This window comes from Lynx rufus, unplaced genomic scaffold (assembly GCF_022079265.1).
Source record: "Lynx rufus isolate CCGP_SWC_20201006 ecotype Redwood Valley unplaced genomic scaffold, mLynRuf1.p SCAF_25, whole genome shotgun sequence".
NCBI classification, from domain to species: Eukaryota; Metazoa; Chordata; class Mammalia; order Carnivora; family Felidae; genus Lynx; species Lynx rufus.
In genome coordinates, this window is record NW_025814840.1 from 5,017,138 (window position 1) to 5,036,318 (window position 19,181).

The 19,181-nt window shown below is 40.8% G+C and overlaps 1 protein-coding gene and 1 long non-coding RNA gene across 2 annotated transcripts in view; one reads left to right on the plus strand and one right to left on the minus strand.

Annotated features, from left to right (window-relative positions):
• The window catches only part of PRKG1 (protein kinase cGMP-dependent 1), a 1,154,193-nt gene that overhangs the window by 12,890 nt on the left and 1,122,122 nt on the right, over positions 1–19,181 (minus strand). Inside the window, exons 11-12 of the mRNA XM_047088578.1 lie at positions 13,591–13,730; positions 12,590–12,679 (exon numbers count right to left, since the gene is read on the minus strand). Coding sequence (XP_046944534.1) covers positions 12,590–12,679; positions 13,591–13,730 — 230 coding nt within the window. The remainder of the gene's footprint in view (positions 1–12,589; positions 12,680–13,590; positions 13,731–19,181) is intronic.
• On the plus strand, positions 7,977–9,870 carry LOC124518608 (uncharacterized). Its single transcript, XR_006963701.1, has 3 exons — positions 7,977–8,020; positions 8,337–8,426; positions 9,795–9,870. It is a non-coding gene; the product is annotated as an uncharacterized LOC124518608 (long non-coding RNA).

Here is a 19,181-nt window from a genome sequence, read left to right on the forward strand (position 1 = left end):
AAGTTTCCTTGAGAAGTGCATCTATATTGGGAAATAACAGGTTGTATGTTGCAATTGTCTTTGGACTGGGAACTACCTTTGCAGAGCAAACACTATGTAATTCCACATCTTGACAAGGGGGTTGGGGTAGTGCCTGGCAGGTCGTTTTTCTTTGCCCTGAAATAAGTATGCTTGTCCGTCAAGAGCAACAGATTTCTTTCACTGGAGAGGTTGTCTGTAGTAAGTAGTGAGCATCGTGTGCAGATACAACTGTGTGCGTGCTAATTAACGGTACTGAGTGCCATATATGACCCCAGTCCTTCCTCACTGGACAGCTTTGCAAGGCCATGGCTGAGCCAAAACAAGACAGTACAGGGAATAGAGCTTTGTCATATTTCACATTGCATGCATTGTGTTAATACGAAAATTGATTACTTCCTCGTATTGGGACTGTCTAGCTGTGATTCAGGTGGGCTGTTTTGAAAGCCTACAAATTCTTGGTTGCTGCTGGAAGAAGAGATTATTTCTGTAGTTGTGATTCTGAGCAATGTATCTGTTTTCCTTAATATTCACTCGTCAATGGAACCAAATGGACAAATACACTGTAAATGTTGTAAGGAAAGTGAACACTTACATGAGAGATGAACTGCTCACGAAATCTCGGCCGAAAGGTATTCATGTTCATATTCTGAATAAGTCGGCCATTAGCAGGAAGATGAAAAAAAAATCCTAATACTGATTCCCATTCATCAGAGAGAGCTGTAAGTTAGGAATGTAGACTCTGAAGCAAGAATCCTGGGCTCGAATTTGTGTTTCACTTGCTTACTTTTCAGCAACTAACTCTATCTCCCTCGGTCTCCATGTTCTCTTGAGCAAAATGGGGCTTGTAATAGAAACTACTCACTGAGTTGTGGAAAGGATACAAAGAACTGAGGCGTATATTTAGAGTTAGTGTCTGACACACAACTGGGTACCTGATAAATATTAGCCATTCTAACTGAGAACTGAAACAGTCTTCTTTAGCTGCTGTGTCTTAATCTAGGAAAGCTGAATGATACAGACGGGTCGGAAGTCTTCTGGAGATGGGAATGAGGGGTCTGTAATACCTAATTAACACTGTTACGTAAGTATTTGCTGCCTCTCACTGCCAAGGCTAACTGCCATGAGTCAGCTCTGAAGGGTCTTATGTTAATCTCCATTCTTTTCATTTTGTCTAGGCTTCTCACAAATGCACAGGCAAAAATGACTCTCTTACTGCCTGCCATTTTTCATCATAAAGTGAACTGACCACCAACCTACACCTTTGGGTCTTGAGTTCTCGACAGCTCTGTTTATTCGTGTCAAGGTTTCTCTGATTCTGAGCCATTTTGGAACTTGGAGGGTTCTGCAAAGCTGGTTTCCGTTCCTTTAAAACTCTATTTTGAGTCTCCCTCATATATAAGCATATTTGTAACTGGTTTTCAAAATTAAATGAAAACATGATCTTAAATCTGTTTCCATGTTAGCTGATAACTCAACATAATGTATGCATACAAAGTATTTACCAGAAACACAGCTTCATCGCTAAACGTTTGATGTGGGTAATTTGTGGATTCTGAAATACACTGCTGGAAAGCAGTCACAAAGCATAGCATCAGGGTGACTCAAAATGAAAAATTGCCATTAGAATTGAAAATGACAACACAAATTTGATCTAAAACAAAAATGAAAGCTTGTTTTCTCAACAGAAAGTTGCTTGAAGAAATAAATCACTGCCCTAAATAGCTCTTCAAAATAATAAATTATGCCTTGACATGCATGTCATTTCAATTAAAACAAGCATGGAAAAGGCCCGTATACTTTCTCTAGGAATGGGCTGTTGTTTTATTCTAGCTAGATGGCAGTAGATAACAATCTGATTGAGAGCATCAGAGGGTTATGTATACTTATGGATAGACTCAACTTTAATCCGTGTTTAATCCACTTGTCATAAACCAGGTCCTGAAATGACCACATGCAACCAAGACAAAGCATCTCTCATCGGAGGTAAGTTCCCTTTTTCCCTTGACTAGTAACGTGAATCATGAGTGAGTGTAACTATTGTATTAGTTTCAGGCGTACAACGTAATGATTAATTCTTTACGTTATTCAGTGCTCACCATGGTTAAGTGTCGTAACCACTGGTCGCCAAACAGCATCGTATTATGGACTGTGTTCCAAGTGCTGTACTTTTCATCTCTGTGATTGATTCCTTTTATAACTGGAAGTTTGTATTTCTTAATGCCCTTTGTCTAGTTTACCCATCTCTCCGCTAACCTCCCCTCTGGAAATCCCCATTTTCTTCTCAATATTTTGAATAATCTGTTTTGTTGTTTTGTTTGCAAGATTCCACATTTCAGTGAAATCATATCGGATTTGTCTTTCTCTCTCTGGCTTATTTCACTCCGTATAATACTCTCTAGCTCCATCCACGTGGTGGCAAAGAGCAAGGCCTCATTCTTTTTCTATGGCTGAGTAACATTCCATTGGATATACGTACAGCACATCTTCTTTATCCATTCATCTACCGATGAACACTTGGGCTGCTTCCATAATTTGGCTTTGTAAATAATGCTGCAATAAACACAGGAGTCAAAGTATCCTTTCACATTAGCGTTTTTGCATTTTGGGGAGTAAATACCCAGGGACTGGAACACTGGATCATAGGGTAGTTCTGTTTTTAATTTTTTTCAGGAACTCTCATACTCTTTCAACACTGGCTGCATCAGTGTTCATTCCCACCAACAGTGCATGAGGGTTCCTTTTTCACCACATCCTCTCCCAACACTTGCTATTTCTCGTCTTTTTAAATTTCAGGCATTCTGACAGGTGGGAGGTGATATCTCCTGGTGGTTTTGATTTTCATTTCCCTGATGATGGGTGATGTTGAGAATCTTTTCATGTATCTGTTGGCCACTGTGTGTCTTCTTTGGAAAAATGAATATTCAGGTCCTCTGCTCATTTTAAAAATTTGATTGTTTTTTTGTGTTGGGTTATAGGAGTTCTTCATGTATTTTGGGATATTAACCCTTTATTGAATACATCATTTGCGAATATCTTCTTCCATTCAGTAGGTTGCTTTCTCATTTTGTTTATGGCTACCTTGGCTGCGCAGAAGCTTTTTATTTTGATGTAGTCCCAATAGTTTATTTTTGCTTTTGTTTCACTTGTCTCTGGAGATGTATCTAGAAAAATGTCACTAAAGCCAATGTCAGATTACTGCCTATCTTTTCTTTTGGGAGTTTTACGGTTTCAGGTCTCACATTTAGGTTTTCAATCTATTTTGGAAAGTTGGTATAGTTTCATTCTTTTGCATGTAGTTGTCCAGTTTTCCCAAAACCATTTTTCGAAGAGATTGTCTTTTCCCTGCTGTATATTCTTGCTTTTAATCAACCATGTAAGTGTCAGTTTATTTCTGGGCCCTCTATTCTGTTTTTATGCCAGTACCATACTGCTTTGATGCCTACAACTTTGTAGTATATCTTGAAATCTGGAATTGTGATACCTCCAGCTCTGTTCTTCTTTCTTAGGGTTGCTATGGCTATTTGGGGTCTTTTTGTGGTTCCATACAAATTTTAGGATTATTAGAGTTCTGTGAAAAATGCTATTTGTATTTTAATAGAGATGGCAATGAATCTATACCCTGCTTTGGGTAGTATGGACATTTTAACAATACTCTTCCAATCCACAAACTTGAACTGTCTTTTTATTTGTTTGTATCATCTTAAGTTTTTTCCTAGGTATTTTATTCTTTTTGGTGTGGTTACAAATGGGATCGATTCCTTGATTTCTCTCTTAGTTTTTTATTAGGTATAGAAATGCAACAGATTTTGGTATATTAATTTTGTTTCCTGCAATATTACTGAATTCATTTATCCGCTCTAGTAGTTTCTTTTGGTGGATTCTTTAGAGTTTTCTATATATGGTATCATGTCGTCTGCAACTAGTGAAAGTTTTACTTTTTCCTAACCAATCCTGTATGGCTTGTATTCCTTTTTGTTTGGATATCTGAGACTAGGACTTCCAGTGCTGTGTGAATAAAAGTGGTGAGAGTGGACATCTTTGTCTTGTTCTTGATCTTCAAGGAAAAGCTCTTAGTTTTTTTTTCCCATTGAGTATGGTGTTACCTGTGGGTTTTTCATATATGACCTTTATTATGTTGAGGTATGTTTCCTCTAGACTCACTCCAGAAGTTTTGATCATGAATGGATATTGTATTTTGTGAAATGCTCTTCTGCATCTATTGAGATGATTGTTTTCCATCCTTTCTCTTGTTAATGTGATGTATCACATTGATGATTTGCCAGTATTGAACCACACTTGCATCCCTTGCCTAAATCCCACTTAATCGTGGTAAATCATTTTTTAAGGTATTGTTGAATGCAGTTTGCTAATATTTTGTTGAGGGTTTTTGCATCTATGTTCATCAGAGATATCGGCCTATCGTTGTTTTCTGTAGTATCTTTGGTTTTAATACTGGTCTTAAAATCAGGGTAATGTTGGTCTTGTAGAATGAGTTTGGATGTTTCCCTTCCTCTTCTATTTTTGGAATAGTTGGAGAAGAATAGGTACTAACTCTTCGTTGAATGTTTGATAGAATTCACCTGTGAAGCCATCCTGTCTTGGAATTCAGATTGTTGGAAGGTTTTTTGATTAGTGATTCAATTTCATTGCTAGCAACTGGTCTCTTCAAATTTTCTATCTCTTCCTCATTTAGCTTAGGAAGATTATATATTTCTAAGCATTTATTCTATGTCATCCAAATTGTTGGCTTATAATTTTTCATAATATTTCCTTACAATCCTTTGCATTTTATGGTGTTGGTTGTTATTTCTCCTCCATTTCTAATTTTGTGCCCTCTTTTTCTCTTGATCAGTCTAGCTAAAGGTTTTTCAGTTTTATCTTTTCAAAGAAACAGCCCCTGGTTTCATGAATCTGTTCTATTTTTTTAGTCTCTATTTATTTCTGCCCTAATCTTTATTATTTCATTCCTTCTATTGGGTTTGGGCTTTGTTTGTTCTTCTTCAGCTCCTTAGCTGTAAGTTTAGATTGTTTGATATTATTTTATTTCTCAAGGTACACCTGTATTGCTATAAACTTCCCTCTTAAAAGTACACTTGCTGTCTCCCAAAGATTTTGGACTACTGCGTTTTCATTTTCATGTCTCCATGTATTTTATGATGTTTCTCTTGGTTTCTTGGTTGAACAATACATTGTTTATTAGCATATTGTTTAGCCTCCATATATTTCTGTTCATTCCAGATTTTTTCTTGAAATTGATTTTTAGTTTCATATCACTGTAGTCATAAATTATGCTTGATATTTCAATCTCTCTGAATTTATTGAGACCTGTTTTGTGGCCTAATGTGATTTATCCCGCACAATGTTCCATGTGCGTTTGAAAAGAATGTGTATACTGTTTCTGAGTGGAATGTTCTGTATGAATCTGCTAGGTCTGTCTGGTCTAATAGGTCATTCAAAGCCATGGTTTCCTTGTTGATTTTCTTTCTGGATGATTTCTCCATCGATATAAGCAGGGTGTTAATGTCCCCTACAATTATTATATTGCTGTCAATTTCTCCCTGTATGTCAAAAATTATTTTTTGTATTTAGGTGCTTTTATGTTGGGTGCACAGATATTTATAATTGTTATATACTCTTGTTGGATTGATCATTATCAATTTATCACCCCTTTATCTTGAGGAGGGGCCCTTCTTTGTCTCTTGCCACAGTCTGTGTTTTAAAGTCTATTTTTTTCTGCTATGAATATTGGTGGCCTGGCTTTTTTTTCCACTTCGATTTGCATGGTAAATGTTTTTCCATCCCTTCACTTTCAGCTTGTATGTGTCTTTTAGTCAGGTGAGTCTCTTGTAGGCAGCATATAGATGGGTCTTGTTTTTTAATCCATTCCATCATCCTGTGTCATTTGATTGGGACATTTAGTCCATTTACATTTAAAGTAATTATTGATAGGTATATACTTATTGCTATCTGTTGTTTTTCTGGTTGTTTTTGTAGTTCTTCTCTGTTCCTTTTTTCTTCTCTTGCCGTCTTACCTTGTCCTTGAGGGCTTTCATTAGTGTTATGCTTGGATTCCTCTGTCTCTGTTTTTTTGTGTACCTATTAAAGGTTTTTGATTTGTGGTTACCACTAGGTTCATATATAACATCTTAAGTGTATAGCAGGCTATATTAAGTTCATGGTCTCAAGTTGGAACACATTTTAAAAGCACTAAGTTTTTATTCCCCTTTCCATGTTTTATGTACATGAGGTCATATTTTCCATCTTTTTATTTTGTGTGTATCCCTTGACTGGTTTTTAAAAAATTTTTTTTTAATGTTTATTTATTTTTGAGACAGAGGCAGAGAGAGGGGGAGACACAGAAACTGAAGCAGGCTTCAGGCTCTGAGCTGTCAGCACAGAGCCCGATGTGGGGCTCGAACTCACGATCCACGAGATCATGACCTGAGCTGAAGTCAGATGCTCAACTGACTTGAGCCACCCAGACACCCCACTGACTTGGTTTTGTAGATATTATTGACTTCACTATTTGTTTTAACGTCCATACTGGCTTTATAAGTGATTGATCTAATACCTTTACTATATGTTTGTTTTTACCTGTGAAATTATCCTTTCATAATTTTTCTTACTTTTAGCTATTGCCTTTACTTTCCACTTCAAGAAATTGTAAAAGACACTTTAAAGTTTCTTGCAAGAACAGTTTAGTGGTAGTGAACTCCTTTATCTTTTGTTTGGGAAACTCTTTACCTCTCCTTCTGTTCTGAATAATAGCCTTCATGGGCAGAATATTCTTGGCTTCAGGTTTGTTTCTTTTCATCCCTTTGAATATATCATGCTACTTCCTCTGGCCTACAAAGTTTCTGCTATAAAATCTGCTAAGAGTCTTACGGGGTTTCCCTTGTATGTAACTGTTCTCTTTTCTCCTGCTGCTTTAAAAACTCTTTATCACTACTGTTTGCCATTTTAATTATTATGTGTCTTAATTATTATGTGGACCTCCTTGGGTTAATCTTGTCGTGGGGTTTCTTTATTTTCTGGATCTGGGTATCTGTTTCCTTCCCTAGACAAGGACAGTTTCAGCTGTTATTTCATCAAATAAATTCTGTGCCCCTTTTCTCTCTCCTCCTTAGGAGATCCTTATAATGCGAATGTGATTACACTCGATGGTGTTGCTGACTTCTCTTAACCTATTCTCATTTTGTATTATTCTTTTTTCTTTTTGCTGTTCAGCTGGTTGCCTTCTGTTACTCTCTCCTCCAGGTCCCTGATCTGTCCTTCTGCCTCCTCTAATCTGTTTATTTTCTCTAGTGTATTTTTCATTTCAGCCATTGAGTTCTTCCTTTTTATATTTTCTTCCTCTTTGTTGAGGTTTCCACTGAGTCCTCCAGTCTTTCCCAAGTCCAGTGAGTATCTTTAGGACCATTACTCTGTATTTTCTATCGTGTTGCTTATCTGTTTCATATTGCTTATCTCTGTTTCGTTTGCGACATACTTCTCTGTTTCCTCATTTTGTCTGATTCTCCATGTTTGTTTCTATGTGTCAGGTCAGCGATGCTTCCTGGTCAGGACACTAGTGGCCTTGTGTAGAAGGGTTCCCATGGTACCCTGGAGCACAATGCCCCCCTGGTCACCTGGAGCAGCTGCCTCAGGGGTGGCTCCCGTGTGGGCTGCATGCACCCTACTGTTGTGGCTGAACCGTATCTGCCTTCAGTCCAGTCATCTGCAATGACGTGTCGTGCCCTCTGTGCTTATCCGGGGCAAGGTTCAGTCCCTGTGTTCAGCGGTATGTGACTGCCACAGGCTTGTAGGTGGGCAGGGTCAGTAGTCAGGCAAACTGTCCCCACTTAGTCATTCTCCCACAGCTGTGGGTGCACCACAGGGCAGGGTTTTTCCCCTGTGCTGGCGGCTCAAAGGCTGGGCCATTGGAACTGTGGTGCGCTGGTGTGTGTGATTATCTTTTCTCTCCCAGGACAGGAGTCGCTCCGGATGGATGCCGGCTGAGGTGAGCAGGCTGAATGGGATGGGTCTGTAAGGGAATGTGGGACTGGGGCCTTGCAGTGCTGCCAAGATCGGTGCAGGGCTTAGCACTGGCTCCCACAAGTGTCTGGCTCGCCAGGCTGGAAAGGGACGAGAACCAGGGCCTGCCAGCACATTTTTCCGGGGAGAAGTCTCCTGAAGATCCCTTCTTCTCCAGTGCACACTCTGTACATAAATGTCCTTCCCTACACTTTGCAAATCGCTCTTTCTGTGCTGTCTCGGCAGCTTATTTATTATACTCGTTCTTTAAGGGTGGGGACTCCATTTTCTGTTGCCCTCAGGCTCTTCTGGAATTAAAGTACCTGGACCTAAGCCCAGCTGATTTTAAACACTTGGCCAAGTTAAGCCCCACTGTTTTTCAACGCCGAATGGTACGTATGGATCATCATTTTCCCAGTGGGGTCTCTTTCTGCTTCTCCACGCTTGGGGTATCCTCCCCCATCACAGGAGATTTGGTTCCCAACTGTGTCTCTGTGCTTCCAGCCCTTTCCAATGTGGGTTCCACTCCATGATTATTGGGGAAGGCTTCTTCCAACCGTCCTCAGGTTGTTTTCGGAGTTAGCTGTACAAATGCAGCTGTTATCTTGGTGTGTTCCTGTGACGAGTTGAGTTGAGGATTCCCCTGATGCTGCTATCTTCCTGACCCCTGGAAATGCTTTTGATTTCCACTCTCCGTTATGTCATCTCAGATGGAATTTAAATAATTACCCTCCACAATATAGTTAGAATCAAAGAGATTGGCCATTTAAGTTACTCTCGGGCTTACAAAACACATCTGCGAAGACACATGACTAGAAGGGAAATGTGCATGATTTGAAAATTCTAGTGTCTGAAAGAATTAAGATATTGGGTAGGAACTATTTACACGTATTTCAAAATTAACACTCAAAATGTTAAATTTCATTATATTATTATATATTAAATACCAATATTTTTTTTTTTTTTAAATTTTTTTTTTCAACGTTTATTTATTTTTGGGACAGAGAGAGACAGAGCATGAATGGGGGAGGGGCAGAGAGAGAGGGAGACACAGAATCGGAAACAGGCTCCGAGCCATCAGCCCAGAGCCTGACGCAGGGCTCGAACTCACGGACCGCGAGATCGTGACCTGGCTGAAGTCAGACGCTTAACCGACTGCGCCACCCAGGCGCCCCTATTAAATACCAATATTAATACATAATATAACATCTATATAAATACTAATGTGATATTAACCACTTACATTTTTAAGAAGGTAGTACAGATTGCTAATTCTTTATATTTACCTTCTTTATAACACTTACTGTGTATCAACATATTCCAAACAATGAAACAGAATTTGTGGAAAACAGAAAGTCACAAACTAGAAGATAAAGCATGATAGCTAATAGAGAATAAAACCAGAGAAATAACTGGAACAATTAAGATTTCTGTGCTAAGTAAAATGATAAAAGATAAATATTTAAGAGTCAACCAGTCCTGTTATATATATGGTATCATTTTATTTTTTATGGGATTATTTTCCTTCTTAGGTTTTTGAAAACAGATGAAAAACTGCTCTGGGTTCCTTTACTATGCTGACGAAAAAAAAAAAAGAGGCAGGAAGTGGTCATGTCACTTACTAGGGGAGAGTAGGGGGAGGTCTGTTGCTGTTAGAGACTTCCTATACTAAATCCCTGAGGCTTAGAGGTATCACCTTGTTAGTAAAGAATAGTCACACAAGCGTTTCTTAACTCAAATACTTTCCTTTTTGCTTTCAGAATACCTTCTCCCTGCTGCTGTTTTCCTGGGACAGAAAATGAAAACTGAATGACTTGAACAATAGGATTTGTTTTGACTACGGATATTTTCATGTACGCTGTGACTAATAGCCTAATTATTTTCCTTTTTCTCTTGTCATTTTTTGTTGTCGTTCTTTCTAACAATTAACCTTTAGGACTTTCAGCCTCAATTTAAACAAATAGTGAGAAAGATAGTCAGTGGCAATATTAATTGGAGCTGAATCACTGGTAGACAATAATGATTCTGAAGTGATTTTGTATATAATAGTTATACTGCTTTTAATGTTGAGGCTTCAGCCCTTCTGCATCTTTAGGAAGAAGCAGGCAGCCCTTACTTCTCCAGGTCATACCTCTTTATATAGCTTCATGTAGTATTAAGCACATTGTGGGGAATTCACCAACTGTGCATCCCAGGGATGGTGAAAGGGAAGGAAACTGAACCAATGAAAAAGCATCCTGGGGGCACCTGGTGGCTCAGTCAGCTAAGCACCTGACTTTGGCTCAGGTCATGATCTCACAGTTCATGGGTTCGAGCCCCTGACATCAGGCTCTGTGCTAACAGCTCAGAACCTGGAGCCTGCTTCAGATCCTGTGTCTCCCTCTCTCTTCAAAGTAAACGTTTAAAAAATTAAAAAAAACCAAAAGCATCCTGGGGCTGCCTGGCTGGCTCAATCAGCTGAGCATCCAACTCTTGATTTTGGCTTAGGTCATGATCTCATGGGTCTGTGGGACAGAGCCCCATGTCAGGCTGTACACTGACAGTCTGGAGCCTGCTTGGGATTCTCTCCCTCTCTCAAAATAAGTAAGCAAACTTGAAAAAATTAAGCACACTGATGGAAGTAGAGAAAGGACCAACCACTGATACTTTCACTCTATTCACTCCTCCAAAGGTTAACTGCTTACTAGCAACTTGAGTTGTCCTGACAGATCAAAATACATCTTACTCAGAAGCCCGGGCTGGTATGTATGAGCCAACAAAATGCAAATCAAGTGAAAGAGGGAGAAAACATGAAATATTTTCTTTCAAAATATATATTGACATTTGATTCCTATGCGTGTCTCATGCCCCATTAGTGGACTTGAGACTGACTTGTGTTTTTCTTGCCTGGTTCAAGAAGTTAATAGAAGCTTAAAATAGTTCCTTTCCCTACATGGCTCATTATTGCTTTCATGTTTACTTCCACCTGTACATCTTCTATTCTAATTACAGCAAATCAGGGAAGATATTTCCAATAAATTAGCGGGTTGAAAGGTCAGGTAGAACCACATTAGGATGAATTAGACATTAACTCATGAATCAGAATGTTAACTTTGTGCAACAGCCTACAAATTATGAGAAGGGGGACTACATCTGTTTTCTCATTGTATCCCCAGCTTCTATCACAATGCCCGGCATATATTCTGTACTCAAACATTACTAAAATAGCTTAGTGCAGATGTTTATCACATCCCCTTATGCCAATACGATACGATCCCTTGTATGCTAGTTTATCTTAAGAAAGATATCATCAATGTAATAAGACACTGACAAGGTAAAAAGAAATCCACTAGACATACACAAGGACGGCAATGAGGATAAGAGTTGACAGGGCAATGTTTCCAAATACAGGAAGTTACCACATGAACACAATTAGGAATGAGACTTTAAAATCAGATAGCTTGGGGCGCCTGGGTGGCGCAGTCGGTTAAGCGTCCGACTTCAGCCAGGTCACGATCTCGCGGTCCGTGAGTTCGAGCCCCGCGTCAGGCTCTGGGCTGATGGCTCAGAGCCTGGAGCCTGTTTCCGATTCTGTGTCTCCCTCTCTCTCTGCCCCTCCCCCGTTCATGCTCTGTCTCTCTCTGTCCCAAAAATAAAAATAAAATCAGATAGCTTATTAAAGACCCATTGGTTGGTCAAAAATAGCATGGCTTATGTTACCCAGTGAAGGAGAACATGAGTGAGACGGGAAGAAATGTCAAAAAAGATGTCACAAGTGAACGTTCAAAAGAACAAGAATGACTTTTGAATGTTTGATCATTCATAGGGAATGATTAAAAGCTCATTCACAGGAAAGAAAGTTTTGGTCTTTTTTTTTAAGTAATCATTTAGGATTGGTAATGATCTTCTAGGACATGAATAAATTTTTAGTTTGCTAGTTATATAAATAAGAGATGGAAAATTAATTCTGCATAATTAAAAGAAACAAGCACTAACTTGGCCAACTTTACTTGCCCTAAAAGGGCAAAAAATAGGTAAATCTAAATCACATTGTTTAGATGAAATACTGCCTATAAGTGGATTACTTTTTTCCTAACATTATCTAAAGCCTGAAACAGAAGGCTGGAAAACTTATTAATTTTGGAACCAAGGAGCAGTGTAAAGTCAGAGAAGAAAGTTCCTCGAGAACAACTTCTCAATGTCAGGAAAGGCAGACTGCCCATCTGGACAATGAGCACAGCAATTAAACTGGTAATTAATCCAGATTGCAAGTAGAACGTAACTTTAATTCCCTTCAAGTCACAGCAATGAATTGAATTCTCAGTATATAGTAAACTGATTCCAATATTCAAGTTTAAAAAAAGGCCTGTTTCATGTACCTTGCTAGGTACCATTTCCATACTGGACTAAGCCTGTATCATTAGTTACAAATCTAAAATGTGGTTTCATATTTACTAAAGCGTATATGTATAGTGGGTCATATCCAACACTTATTTTCTGAAATAGAAGCATATGTAACACGTAATATGACTTCAATATTTTTGGACATATGATAGAAATTTCTTAAAATTCCTACCTATCCCTGAGAATGGTCCAGAGCTCTCCACCTAGGCACACTTCCATCAACATATACAAATATTTGCTGTCCTTGAATGTCCTGTACAGTCTGTGAATCACAAACAAGAAAACAAAGGTTATAAACATGGCTGTCTTTGAAAAGAATGTAGCGCTTTCAGTGCTCAGATTACAGCCTCATACTTGACTTACCAAGCTTGAAATGTTATTAAAAGAATGAGAGAGATCTGTGTACAAATAGGGCAAAGGAGGCAACAGCGTCCCGAGATGTACACAGTGTAGGGGGTTAGTCTGTCCTTTGCAACAAATGGATTAATCCACATGATTATGGACCAAGATGGCCGCTTGGGGTTCCTCTAATCCCAATTTGGTGGGCGCTTTAAGCATGGAATCTTGAGCCCTATTAGTGGTCATAAACATACCGTATACATGGATATAAAGTAGATACAGTTTACAAATATAGATATGTAGTAAATTCCTATGCTGTTCACTTGCACTCACCCTGTTTTCAATAAGGGCCACTGACAAATTACCGAGAACAGGTTTTTCTGCATATGAAAACTCCCCCATTATCCTCATTATTAATGCTCCGAAAATTCAGAGATGGGACAGTCACTTCATTTTTTAAGAGCTTCAAGAAATTACACACTACTATTCAAATAGTTATAGGTAGCAGAGTTTGATTCTTGATATTTTGCCTTTTGAGCTCCAACGGCCGATGCCGGCTTTTGGAGTCACAGAGAGCACACACATGGAATGTGAGAAACTCAGATATCTCCTTTGGGGGAACTGTGTTTTCAAAGAATCGGATTCTCTTAAAAAAAAAAAAAAGATAGAATCAAACTTCAGGGTTTTTTTTTTTTTCAAGTCTAGCAAAAAAACTTTCTTAAAATCAGATTGAAAACGACGTGTGCTGCAAGAACAAAGCGTGTAACGTAAGCACGGGCCACGGTGGGTTTTGTGGCTGAGTCTCTATGGGGAGCGCGGGGACAGGGTCTCTACCTCACTATGAAGTCGGAATGAGCCCCCTGCATGATCTGCTTCTCCGAGCGAATGTGCTCCTGTTGTCTGGTGTCCACGATGTGGCGTTTCTTGAGAATCTTCATGGCAAACGTCTTGGACTCTTCGCTTTTCAGCTGGACCTTAACGACAGGCAGGGAGAGTTCAGTGAGAAAAAGCCCAGGGCATGAATGTAACAGGGTGCCTTCTTATCCCCAAATCACACGGAGCACTTGAGTGACAGCCCAAACCCTGCCCGAGCCACACAGCGCCTCCCAAGGCCGCAAACTACCGTCCAGTCCCCTTCCACGGGACCAGGTGAATTTTAGGGAGATTCTCAACGAGTTTTGTGCCCACTGGATTGGGAGTGGGAAAGTGTCCTGGATGGTCATCGTGTGATTTTATTTCATATCATGTCATGTGGCTGAGTGTACTTTGACAGTATTTCTCCTCCAACCCAAGAAGTATAAAAACTAAATTCTCCAATTTCCCTTTAGGTGAGTGTGGTAGATGTAGGAACATTCCACCGTTGCCCCCTGGCCCTCGCCAACAAACCTTTCTACGGGTATAATATTCAGGGGCATGGGGGCACCTGGGTGGCTCCGTCGGTTGAGCATCTGACCTCAGCTGAGGTCGCGATCTCAGGGCCCACATCGGGCTCACCACTGTCCGCACAGAGCTGGCTTCAGATCCTCTGTCCTCCTCTCTCTTCCCTTACCCTGCTTGCGCTCTCCCAAAAGTAAAATAATAACAAATAAATAAAATTCAGCGACAGACCCCTCTCTCTGCTGAGACCGGGGATGAATATACTGTGATTTCTTCTCGTTTTACCTCCTAGTTTTGCCCTTTCCTCCACTGAAGAAAAAAAAAAAAAAAAAGGTAAAGAAAAAATACAATTTTGTCTTGCAAGAGATTTTGAAAACTTTTTTTTTCTTCTCTGCCCGTATGCAGGATAGCTTTCATCCTGTCCGACCTTGAACCTGACTGCTTGGTCACACTAACTGAGGAGACCTAGGTTGAGCTCGGACGGCCCCACTGCTTCCATGCCTCTGTCGCACCCCACGGGGCTCCCGGTGGCTTGCGTTGTTCCAAATCCTACTCCTCAGACTGGCTGCGGGTCTGTGCTCACTGTTTTACAAAAAAAAAAAAAAACAAAAACACTTCAACAAGGTGACTTGGAAGGAAAGTGAGAGAGAATGGAGCTCATCACTTAATAGCAATAGAGAAGAGTCATCTGGGGCTGTTGAGCGACAGACTCCTCAAGCCCGAATTCTCTGGAACTAATGAAAGGCTTGGGGGAAATAACGGACAAGCTGTTCCCGCTTTTCAGCTCAAGTATCGCTGTCCCCTCTGGTCGTGAATTGGCCCCCCGCTTCATCTGCATGGAGGCGAAATTCTTAAGTGTCCTGTTCAGGCACACGTGTACAGATTGGATCCAGTCTGAGAGGGCATGGCCGTGGCAAGGGCCTGAGAAGAGGGCCCAAGGACACTTCACATAAATGGGCCCCAGTCCGCTGCCAGCATTTGTGAATCCGCAGGACAGGTTAGAGAGGAAAATGGATATTCGAAAACGCCTTAAGCAGATAAAGGCCGTCTACGCCATCTGTGAAACTCTGGAAGACGGCAGATGAGCGTAATTCAAACGGATTCAGCTGTAGTTCATAATAAAACACAAAATGTGAACTCCCACCTCGAAAAGAAATCTAGACAGCATGAAAAATAAGCTGTGTCAGAGGACTAAAAATCAGAGGAGAAATGAAACCGTATTTTCTCTTTGGGGCCTTAGTTTCGTGACTGAAGACTCTTGTGTCGTTTACGCCCCTGATGTAAACGTTATTCATTATTCTTTGCAGTGACAGTGACATACGTTTTTCCTTGCGCACAGGGTGGGAGGAGAGGACTCTGCCTTTAGGGTCCCCGGTCTGGACCCGAATCCTGACCTCATTGGGCTGACTGCTTAACAGCTCTGAGCCCCAGTTCTTGCTGAAGATGCCATTGGGCTACTGTACGGAGTTATTGTCGCCTTAAGTGAGAAAGGGCCACCGAGTGAGAAGTCACGGATGGCCTCTCTGCTGTGCCCTTGCCCCACCCAGCAGCCTCTGCCGGATAGGGGACCTCAGGTGTTGTCTGCAAAACAAAGCCAGACCACGTCACTCCTCTGCTCAAAACACCCCAGTGGCTTCCCATTTCGCTCATGAAGGCAAAGCCGTCACAAAGGCCTACAAGGTCCTACACCGTCTGGACCCCACTCTCCCCTTACTCACTGTGCCGGGGTCACACTGGCCCTGAGCACATTAAGCAAGTGCGTGCCCCAGGCTATCTGCACGTGCTGTTCTGCCCTAATATTCTCCCACAGATATTCCCGGAAGGACCCTCTGAGTTCCCGAAGCTCTTTGCTCAAATGTTTCCTAATCAGTGTGTCCTCACACCAGCCTATGTCCAAGAGTAACCACCCCCTTCCCTGTGTTATTCTTTTCTATAGCTCTTAGCACAAGCTAATGCACTCAATAGTTTCTTCATTACTTGATGAGTACCTGTGTCCTCTCATTAGACTGTAAGCAACCTGAGATGGGGGATATGTTAAATTCCCTGCCCCTGACACAGAGTAAATGCTTATTAAATATTTGTTGACTGCATGAATCAAAGAAAGAATGCAACAAGCCATGATGATTGATCACTGGCAAAGCCACAACGTGCATCTCTTAACAACGGGCACTAGGATGACAAGCACGTAGCATTTTGTCTTTTCCTTCTGTCCCCAAGTGCCCTTAATTATGCATGGAAGGGAAGAAAAGATTTTTATGTGCCAACACTACACAGGCACTATCCACGGCCAAATAGCTATGTGATTCAGCGTCAAGTTTTCAGTTGTATTTTTACAAGATGTTTTCTTACCCCAACCTTTTCCTTGAATGACCGAGACATGACATGCCCAACCGGAGAGCCTGCTAGATTAATAACACCATCTCTAGGATAATGTTGTTGGCTGCCGACAAGCTTGTGGGGTCCATTAGCATCTTGAGACCATGGTCATTACTTAGGGCTCCATTTCCAAGCCTGTACTACTCTTTGGTTCCCTTCCAATGAACAAATTCCATGATCCCTAGTATGTTTACCAATTTTGTTATACCCACACCCAGATGTTTGATTTATTTCACTGTAGCCAGTATACTAGGCAGAAATATTTACCCACTTTTCTATTTGAGAGTTTTGAACTGTATATTAGGATGAATCTATGCAGGGAAATAAATGAAGCTCTCGGGGATGTCCAAGAGGAATGGGAACTAACCTTTATGGAGCACATACATGTCCGTGTATGTTATTTTATTTAGTCCTGACATCAACTCTTCATTGAAAGAGGAAGAGATTTTTGTTTTGTTTTGTTTTTAGAAAGACTTCATCATCGATAATAATGGGGTGGGAGGGAGGGGAGGGTGGGTGATGGGTATTGAGGAGGGCACCTTTTGGGATGAGCACTGGGTGTTGTATGGAAACCAATTTGACAATAAATTTCATATATTAAAAAAATAGCTAATATTATTAAAGTGCTCATATTAGGTGCCAGGAACAGTGCAATAAGTGACTTCTCTCAATGTTCTAGGCAACGCTTTGAGGTACCATTGTCATCCCCACTCTTCAGAGCATCAAACTGAGGAATACCAGAGAGGTTCATATCTTGACCAAGACCAGGATAGAGATGTCAAGTGGCAGAACTGGCTCCATGCTCTTTTTGGCCCAAGCTATTTCCAGAATATGCTGCTTCCCTTCTGCTGAATATAAAACAAATTGACGGCACAGTGACTGATGCTTTACAAATGAGAGTTTAATGGAAATGGCTAACTCAAACTCAGTTTCCTGTAAGTTTCACTCACACTAGACATGTGGTTTAGGACACCAGCCTGAGCCTCACTGTCCATTTTCTAGGGGATCTCAATATATTCTCAGGGATCTGGGGTACCTGACTGATACAATTCCACAAGGAGAAGCCAAGGGTCGAAGTGTGGGTGGGGGGGGGTAGGTGGGGAAGAAGATGGTGGTAACAGTTGTTGGGTAGCAGGTGGCCAATGAGGGGTACATGTTGGCCTTATTAGTTGCCAGTTTAATAAGTATTAATTATAAGAAGTTTACCGAGCCAAATAGTTAATCTACTGAGGCTTTCTGTTTGGTCTCTGCTTGAGTGGAGGCAGTTCTACGGTCCGGAACCACCTTCCTTTGCACTCTGTAAAGACCTTGCCAGCTCCTTAGAGTAGAGCCCTTAGAATTTCCACTTCCATTTCAAACTAGAATGACACACGATTCCCGGGATCTCAGCTCTTCACCAGGAAGTCAGAGAGCTTGAGGAGTATTGGTGGAGGTAACTCAACAAACACAGTCTCTTGTGCTGAGTTAATTCCCTGAAAAAATTTCCCCTGATAAATCAATATGTCCGACTCAACATTGTTTGTAACAGCCAAACACAGTCTCTTTAACAAATGGTGCTGGGAGAACTGGACAGCAACATGCAGAAGGATGAAACTAGACCACTTTCTTACACCACTCACAAAAATAAACTCAAAATGGATAAAGGACCTGAATGTGAGACAGGAAACCATCAAAACCCTAGAGGAGAAAGCAGGAAAAAAACCTCTCTGACCTCAGCTGCAGCAATTTCTTACTTGACCCATCTCCAAAGGCAAGGGAATTAAAAGCAAAAATGAACTACTGGGACCTCAGGAAGATAAAAAGCTTCTGCACTGCAAAGGAAACAATCAACAAAACTAAAAGACAACTAACGGAATGGGAAAAGATATTTGCAAATGACATGGCTAGTATCCAAAATCTATAAAGAGCTAACCAAACTCCACACCCAAAAAACAAATAATCCAGTGAAGAAATGGGCAGAAGACATGAATAGACACTTCTCTAAAGCAGACATCCAGATGGCCAACAGGCACATGAAAAGATGCTCAACGTCGCTCCTCATCAGGGAAATTCAAATCAAAATCACACTGAGTTATCACCTCATGCCAGTCAGAGTGGCTAAAATGAACAAACCAGGAGACTATAGATGCTGGAGAGGATGTGGAGAAATGGGAACCCTCTTGCACTGTTGGTGGGAATGCAAACTGGTGCAGCCACTCTGGAAAACAGTGTGGAGGTTCCTCAAAAAATTAAAAATAGATCTACCTTATGACCCAGCAATAGCACTGCTGGGAATTTACCCAAAGGTACAGGAGTGCTATGCATAGAGGCACTGGCACCCCAATGTTTATAGCAGCACTTTCAATAATAGCCAAATTATGGAAAGAGCCTAAATGTCCATCAACTGACAAATGGATAAAGAAGTTGTGGTTTATATATACAGTGGAATGCTACTTGGCAATGAGAAAGGATGAAATATGGCCTTTTGTAACATCGTGGATGGAACTGGAGAGTGTTATGCTAAGTGAAGCCATACAGAGAAAGATACCATGTTTTCACTCTTAGGTGGATCCTGAGAAACTTAACAGAAGACCATGGGGGAGGGGAAGGAAAAAAAAAAGGTTAGAGAGGGAGGGAGCCAAAACATAAGAGACTCTTAAAAACTGAGAACAAACTGAGGGTTGATGGGGGGG